This window comes from Panthera pardus, unplaced genomic scaffold (genome assembly GCF_024362965.1).
Source record: "Panthera pardus isolate Hobbes unplaced genomic scaffold, ASM2436296v1 HiC_scaffold_21, whole genome shotgun sequence".
In the NCBI taxonomy this organism is placed as follows: domain Eukaryota; kingdom Metazoa; phylum Chordata; class Mammalia; order Carnivora; family Felidae; genus Panthera; species Panthera pardus.
In genome coordinates this window covers 20,838,567-20,847,017 of record NW_026526777.1, presented here as the reverse complement: position 1 = coordinate 20,847,017, position 8,451 = coordinate 20,838,567, and the positions used below count along the sequence as shown (strand labels likewise).

The 8,451-nt window shown below is 34.6% G+C and overlaps 1 protein-coding gene across 2 annotated transcripts; it reads right to left on the bottom strand.

The window, feature by feature from the left end:
* Window positions 1-1,154: 1,154 nt before the first annotated feature.
* On the bottom strand, window positions 1,155-5,722 carry RGS1 (regulator of G protein signaling 1). 2 transcript variants are annotated; one of them, XM_019465609.2, is made up of 5 exons: window positions 5,491-5,722; window positions 4,949-5,029; window positions 4,234-4,295; window positions 2,751-2,914; window positions 1,155-1,991 (listed from the first exon to the last, which is right to left on the bottom strand). In XM_019465609.2, exons 1-5 carry the CDS (start codon window positions 5,625-5,627, stop codon window positions 1,806-1,808), a joined length of 630 nt encoding a protein of 209 aa, XP_019321154.1. In that variant the 5' UTR covers window positions 5,628-5,722; the 3' UTR covers window positions 1,155-1,805. The 2 variants fall into 2 exon arrangements, with proteins under 2 accessions (XP_019321154.1, XP_019321153.1); XM_019465608.2 differs by having other exon boundaries at window positions 4,234-4,298; window positions 5,491-5,721.
* Window positions 5,723-8,451: the final 2,729 nt, after the last annotated feature.

The following is an 8,451-nucleotide window of genomic DNA, read 5'->3' as shown; positions in this document are numbered from 1 at the left end:
GGTGATCCCTATAGAGTAGTCTTACTTTCATATTTGACACTTTGGAAGACTATTTACAGACTTGAGTGATTTAGGAAATGTGTTCTGGTCAGTGGGGGGCAGTGTCACATCGCAGAAAGAGCAGTCAGATTTCTGTGCAATCCCTGGGAGTGTGATTTTCACTTAATCTTAGGGTTCCCAACCCTGAATTATCTTTTGAATCACCTGGGATTTCTTTCTAAAATATAGATTTTCATACCCTATCCCTTGGAGATTCTGATTCAGTCAATTTGGCATAAGGTCTGAAAAAGGTGTTTTTTTTATTCTGTTTTGTTTTCTTAAACATCCTAAGTAATTTTGATAGCTAAATTTGAAAACTAGTGGTTTAATCTGAGTCTCAACTTTCATAGGATTGAGTTTTATAAACTTTCAATTACAATAAAATCTCAACTGTTAATGAAGTTACTTCTTGAAATAACTATTCTATCCCCTTTTGAAAGGTTTCTTCAGTCACCTGGGTGGCTCAGTTGATTAAGTGGCTGACTTCCCTCACGTCATGATCTTATGGTTTGTGGGTTTGAGGCCTGCTTTGGGCCCCCCATAGGGCTCTGGTATGAAGCCTGCTTGGGATTCTGGCTCTCTCTCTTCTCTCTCTGGCCCTCCCTCTTCTCTCTCTGGCCCTCCCTCACTCACAGTTTCTGTCTTTCAAAATAAATAAATAACTATATATGTGTGTATATATACATATGTGTGTATATATATATATATATATATATATATATATATACACACACATATATAGTTCAAATAGTTCATATATATTCAAATAGTTCATCTATATTCAAATAGATGAGAAATTGAAGAAGTCATATATATATAGATAGATATATAGATAATTACTGCATATATATATGACTTCTTCAATTTCTCGTCTATTTGAATCTTGACCATATGAGAACATGTTTGTTTGATTTTTATGCATTGTGATAACAAAGAGAAAACCAATGAACTTTGTCTAATAGATACATATAATACATAAATATAGGATTAATTGTATGATAGTTTTAGTTTTTGAAGAGATGATAGAAAGTAGAAAGATACTTGCTTGAATTTTTGTTAAATCTGAGGAATAAATACCAGTTTTTAAAAACAGCAAAGAAATGTAAACAGAAATTGCTTCTATATATTTTTAATACAAAACTCATTTATTACTGACACTGTGAAATTTACAAATTCTGACTTCCCAGTTTTAAGAGCAACAGCTTAAGTTAATACATTGTTTTCTTCTTCATCTCTTTCAAGTAAAAAACAAACCAAAAAAAAAAAATAAAACAACACCAAAAACCCTTTGGCATGAAAAATAGCAACGGTGGTTTCTAACACATATTTTCCAAACAGTCATCCAAGTTAAAGACTTGTTAGCAGCTCAATAAATCTCTATATAATAATATGTAGCATAAATATAAGCTGACCTTGAAGCTTATAGCATGTTTTAATCAGTTTCAAAATCTTTATTCACAGTTTCTGTGTAACTGGACTTTCCCAGCCTTCTCAGTTCTGAGAGATTTTTCTGATATGTCCACTGTATGAAGGAGACAGTACCACAGTGTCTCCTTCCTTTTACTGTCTCTTGGGTTTCATCTTGCTCATGTTTCTTCGATCCTGAGCCTGGATAACTTCCATGTGAATCCATGTTGAATCATTTGTTCTTGCCCTGGGCCTGTGGAGTCACTCAAAAGGGCCAGGTTGTTCACCCAGGGAGCCATTAAGTGGCACATTCCTTCTGTCCTCGAAACCATTTTCATTTCTCTCCAGCTAGGAACTGATCACTTTAGACTATTAGCCTGAAGGTCATTCAGCAGATTTAAGTAAATATTTGATTTGAGAAATCTGGGGTAAGAGTCCTTTTCCATAAGAGTATATATAATTTTTTGGGCTTCATCAAAACACGTTGGTGTTGGTGCTTTAATCTTCTTGGCTGTAGATTCTCGAGTGCGAAAGTCAATATTGATCTAAAAACAAATACTCACTAGTTAATATGCACTTCCAATTTATTGCACATTTTATGATGTAACTATGTTTGTTGAAGCACCTCAAGACAATGGCGTTAAGCCCTCGTTTATATCAGTTCAAGTATCTCTTAAATGCCTATTCTAAACCAGCCCTATACTGGATGTGAAGGAGGTAAGAAGAAATATCCTCTCAAAATTCTTTGTTCCAAGTTAGCTTATAGTATAGTTGGGAGATGCAAAAGAGGCAGGCGTGAAAAATTTAAATACCCATACAAGGTGATACATGCATCAGAAAAAGTGATATGGTCATTTAAAATGTATAGGAGAGGACACTTTGTGTAGCTATTTTTTGCTTGAACCAAGAATATTTCATGGGAAGGTGGGTACATTACTAAGTGAAAATATTTCTGCTGCTGCAATTGTGTGTGTGATACATACTAATCTGTGTTTTATCCTAATGTAAGATGAGCATCTCATTAAGGACATTCTGATATGCAATTCTGGCTAATAATACTGGTAGTCCTACCCACCCCCTGTCACATTAGCTAATTTTGCAAAATCAGTCTTTTCATCCTACTGTCTTCAAATATACATAAATATAGAAAATTATTATTGCACTGAAGTATATGAACATACCTAAGTACTTAACAATGAAATTATGACACTTAAAAAAGATGTAATCTTGCTATGTGTGTGGAATGCTATTTCTGCATCTAAGTTCCTTAAACATAAACTGGTGGTAATGAAGATAATACTCACTTGTTTAGCAGCATCTGAATGCACAAATGCTTTATATATTTTCTCTGCTTTGCAATGCAAAAGATCAGACTCCGTTTTTTTATAGTCTTCACAAGCCAGCCAGAACTCAATGTTCTCCTCACTGAACTCAGACTTCAGGAAACTTCCAAAGACATCTTGACCAACTAAAAAGACAGTGGGGGGTGGTGATCTAATTAAATTAATTGAGCCGGTAAATGAATACAAGAAAAATACTATTGCATTGCCTATGCACAAAGGTAAGAGATGGCTAATGCTGAAATAGCTGTGTCATAATTTATAGAGATGGGAAGGCCTCAGAGGTTCTTTCATTTATAGTTTATCTGGGGCCAAACAAACCTATCCACAGTCACACAGCTACTTAGTGATCTACAGAACTGTGTTTTGCTTCCATCTGTTAATTAAGTTAAAATTCTGCTCTTGTGATTACAAAATAATCTCTTTTCTTATAAATACTAACTCCTAACCAGACTGTAGAGTATTTTAGGAAGGCAAACATTGACGAAAGTCATTAACATCATGTTCATTATTACCAAATATAATTTCCCCATCCAATTCTTATTAGTCAGAAAATGTGCTGATGTGCTGATTATATTTGCTCGTGTTACTGAGGCTTTTAAATGGGCCATTTCTATGCCATTTATTTATTTGGCTGGATTGTAAACTAAGTCAGATAATAAGATGGATGAAGGATATTGAACAACTTGACCCCCAAGCAAGGATTCTGGAGACTACTCTGCTCACCCATACCTCTGAGCAAGGTCTTAATCCCAAGAGAACTCTGATGCCTATGATTGGGGAAAGGCAAGCTGATTTCATTCTTTACCTTGTCTTATCAGAAACTCCCCATCAAGACTGTTTAAAAATTGTTCTAATCCTATCTGTGTTATCATATATCATGTTATATATAATGCAATTATGTATTATGTGTCTCAACTTCCTTCAAGGCAACAAGGCACTGTGCCCTTGTTTTTTAATCCTTGGTGCTTCTAAAATGCCTGCCACTTAAAAGTGAGCTAAATGAGTAAATTAATGAATGTATGGATAATACAGTAGTTAATTAATTGAATGAATCCCACTTCTTACATCCAACAGTTACAAAAATACATTCTATAGGTAGCTTTCAGAATGGCAGTTCACATGTTGAGATGTTTGGTGTATGTTAAAAAACTTGAGGTTCTGAAACTTCAGAACTTCAGCATAATTTTAAATTTCACTCCTGTAATGACTCCAGGGAATACCTAATCGTCTTGGCAAATTTGTCCGAAGGATAGTGGCGGAACTGAGTACCAGGTCTTTAAACTACAATGAGACACAATATACTGAAGCTATTAGTGACTACAGAAAAACTATAATACAACTTTTCACACACTCTCCTATCCAGAAGACGATATGTTATTGAAGTCATTCAATGTGTTAGTGTATTGAGCTAAGCCCAAAACATTTAGCAGTTAATCACACTTACTTTGGTTTGCAAGTAGTTTTTCCAGAGATTGAGACCACTGCATTACTTCATTAGCAGAGAGTCTACTGGGGACAAAATTTACATAAATTAGTGAACTTTTTTGTGTAATCACAAATAAAATCAGAATGGCTGCTATATTTTGGTAATTCCACAAACTAAGATTCTAGTTCTATAATTTTGTTTTTTTAAACTTTTAACGTTTATTTATTTTCGAGACAGAGAGAGACAGAGCATGAATGGGGGAGGGGCAGAGAGAGAGGGAGACACAGAATCGGAAGCAGGCTCCAGGCTCTGAGCCATCAGCCCAGAGCCCGACGCGGGGCTCGAACTCACGGACTGTGAGATCATGACCTGAGCCGAAGCCGGACGCTTAACCGACTGAGCCACCCAGGTGCCCCTCTATAATTTTTTTAAAGAATTTGTCTGTAAGAAAACAAAATTTCCCTTAAAATGACTACAGATATGAAAAATATCTACCAACAAAGTATGAAGAAATCCAAATACATATACTCCAGCAGTATAATAAATTGCAAATTATGGACACACATGTTGACATTTAGTTTACATTCGTACTAAGTAGTCTACTCTTATTTGGCTGGTTACTTAAAAGAAATGAAATCTAGTATGTGCAATATTAATCACTTGCTAGACTACAGAGCTAGCTAATGCATAGACTACTCTTAAAAAGAAAAGTCAGCAGTATTAATGTACATACATGTCTTTGGACTTAGAAGATTTCATTCCAGACTCTGGATGTGGGATCATAGATCTCAGGTATGCTTTCATATCCATCCCACTACAAAAGACACAAATATGAATATTCATATTTCCTTATTAGAATACATATTATTTGTAAAAGGAGCATGAAATAAACTTCTCAAGGAACAAGGCAATAATAAAAATTGTTGTTATAACATTTTGCTGTATTAAGATTGAGGTAATTTTTATGAGCCAAAGTCTGCAAAAATTTCCATATAATTTAATGGCCTATCATGATTTCTTTTTTAGATACACACACACACACACACATATATATATGTATATATATATATATATATATATACATATATATATATATACATATGTATATATATATATATGTATATATATATATATATATATATATATATACAACAGCTAATTTCTCTGATCTAGTTAAGCTAACTGCTCATATTTTCTTCTATTCATTCTCAATCCTTCTGCCATTAAAGATAATCTAAGTCAAAATCCACCAAGTGACACACAAAATGGACTTACAAAGTCTTTGGCCTCTTTTTTTGAGTTTTGTCATCTAGAAGTGAATGGTCCGTTTCTTTCAATTCCTTTGGATTAGCAGAGAAGAACATCCCTGGCATTTTGTTTAACCTTGGCGTGGAGATCGCTGCTGCTCGCATAGTCCTCACTCCGTAAATATCTGCTGGTCAACGTCTGGGCGGCTTTATATAGTAAAGGCAGACAGGCTCGTGCTGTTCAAATGAGTCTGTTTATCAAGTGATGTTACCACAGACACTGGAAGTTCCCCCTTTCTTGGTGTGTTATGACGTGTATCTTGAAAAAAAAAAAAAGAAAAGAAGCATGCAGTGATGTCTTGTGGTTGAAACTTACCAAATGAGAACAGGTCACTTGATTAAAAAGAAAGAGAAAATTTAACCTACAGAGGCACACACATATATACCACATGTCTAAAGTATTCGCAGCATCAACCTTTGGTTCTAGGGGATGCTTGTTTCTTCATAAAAAATTGCACATTTCAATAAAATACTTCATTTGGCGTATTTATTGTATCACATACAAATTCAGTACTAGAGAGGTATATCCTCAATGCTTTGAATAGTCCCTGACTACAAAATTCATCTGATCACAATATTTGGAAAAGTTCTTTTTTCCTTTCAGAAAGCAGTGTAAAATAAAATACCTTTTATCTGGGGCTCTTGGGTGGCTCAGTTGGTTGACTGTCCGACTTCCGCTCAGGTCATGATCTCATAGTTGGTGAGTTTGAGCCACACATCAGGCTCTGTGCTGACAGCTCAGAGCCAGGAACCTGCTTCGGATTCAGTGTCTCCCTTTCTCCCTTTCTCTCTGCCCCTCCTATGCTCATGCTATCTCTCTCACAAATATATATATATATATATATATATATATATATATATATATATATATATGTAGGAAGAAAATATATCTTGAATTTTCCCACTTCCATGACAAGAAATTTCCATGTTAGCATTTTCCAAGCTGTGTGCTAGACATTCTACTGGTGATATACAAGATGATTTTAAGGGGTCCATGAATGTTAATTTTTATTAAGAATATAATATATCAAACTGATTTTGTGTATTTTACTGCATTAAACTATTACTGCAATTAAAACTATAAGGACATGAAGTATAGTTAGTACAATAATATAATGTCATGTAAATACATTGATACTAAAGTATCATATTGTATCGAAGGAAAACTGCGTATGGTAAAATGAGTAAGAGTATATCTGGACATCCCAATAATGTGCGCTTCTGAGGTGATGATCTTCCAAATTTTGGCAGTATCTCTGGAGAGAGCCAGTCTAGCTTTAATTAAAATTAAGGATTTAAAACAAAAAAAACCTTAAACCCAATGAATTAGGTGACAAGGAAGAAGGGTTAATGCAATGTAAGCTTTTATAGAGTTTGTATACACAGTGTGTTTATAGTGTCCAGTTTAACATAACCCCCCTTTGGTTCTTGCCCCTGAAAAGACAAAATAAATTTTTAGAGAGGTTTCTGATGGTATTATGTAAATTTGACAAAAAGAAGGGCGTATTACTTTTCTTATCTTGGTTCTATCATCAGGATAAAATATAATTGAAAAGATCACATTTATAATATTTCAAAATTCACTTATTACACAGTCATGAATATATATGTATTACATTGTATGGGCAAGCATCATTTGATGTTTGAAAGATAGCATGATGCAGAAAGAGAGCTAGTGAGATGAGGTGGCCACTTTGAAAGTGACCCAAACAAAATCGATGGGGCTTAAAGGCTAATGACAGAAAGGCATTTACTTGTATATTTCCTGTGGTTCAGTCCATATTTACTTTTCTGTTAAAATGTTCAATATTGCTCACGTTTGTTTATCTGATAACTTCTGATTTCTCTAGATAATTGTGGGTAAGCTATATTAAAAAAATAATTTAACATTATTTTTAATGGCCTGATATTATTAGTATTATCCAAATATACTGACAATATCCAAAGTATGTTTCTGCAACGATATTTCCTTTGGATGTGAATTAATAATATTAAGACAACAATAACAGCAGCAGCAGCAAAGTTTATGCAGCCACATAGGTTGGGGAAATAATGGAGTTAAGGTTAAATAAGGTTCTTAAATTGTCAAGGCAGATCTTTTCAGAGCCTTTAACACACATTTGTCAATTTTTAAAAGGAGGGTAGAATATGTGACAGTTTCCTAACATTTTTGAAAACTGAACTCTCATTAGGTAGGGAAGATAGTCTTCAGGAACAATATTCTCTGGATAAATTAGGAAACTCTGGTCTGAGACAAAAATAAAAAGTCGCCTCATAGATTAGTAATTCCTTTAAATCTCTAATTTTTTGCTACCTAAATATTGACTTTTGGGCTCAAGCATTTGTAAGCAAGTACAATTGCATGCTTCCAGCCCAGATGGAGAATTAAACTCCTGATAGAAGGGTCCTTCTGAAATTCCTATGTCACAATTGGCTGTTGGATCCAACTCTGGCACAATAATGTAGCTGCTCTCTCAAAGGCTGCTTGCTAGATATGCAAAGCATATATGTGCCAGAGCTAGGCAAATTTGGCGAGGCTGCATCAACAAGGACCCATGAGTCCATGGCAGGGCATTGAAAGTTCTTTATGAATCATACAGTGGCACTGTCTGGCCCCTTTTTGTGAAATTCATTGAGAAAAGACAAATGGTCAAATAGGAACTTAACTAGATCCATCCCTTTGGTTGAAACTGTAGAGGGTTTGATAAAAGCCAATAGAAGAAACAGTGGCTCTCATAAACGTAATCTTATTTGAATATTTCCTCTGTGAAACTGCATATAAGTAACTAAGTTGGAGTCTTAAGAAAAGGAATACTTCATGTGGTCTTAGTGTTATTTAAAAAAAATTAAGAGATGTTAGTTGTAGAGCATTTTAGGTTTACAGGAAAATCGAGAGGAAAGTACAGAGAGTTCCCACATACTCTCTCCC

Excerpts from the sequence above, each read along its gene's own strand:
- RGS1 (XM_019465608.2), bottom strand. The coding sequence starts at position 5,627 with ATGCGAGCAGCAGCGATCTCCACGCCAAGGTTAAACAAAATGCCAGGG. Across the intron at positions 2,915-4,233 it reads AAAACTACTTGCAAACCAAA|TTGGTCAAGATGTCTTTGGA; the intron begins GTAAGTGTGATT and ends CTGTCTTTTTAG. Across the intron at positions 1,992-2,750 it reads ATTCAGATGCTGCTAAACAA|ATCAATATTGACTTTCGCAC; the intron begins GTGAGTATTATC and ends ATTTGTTTTTAG.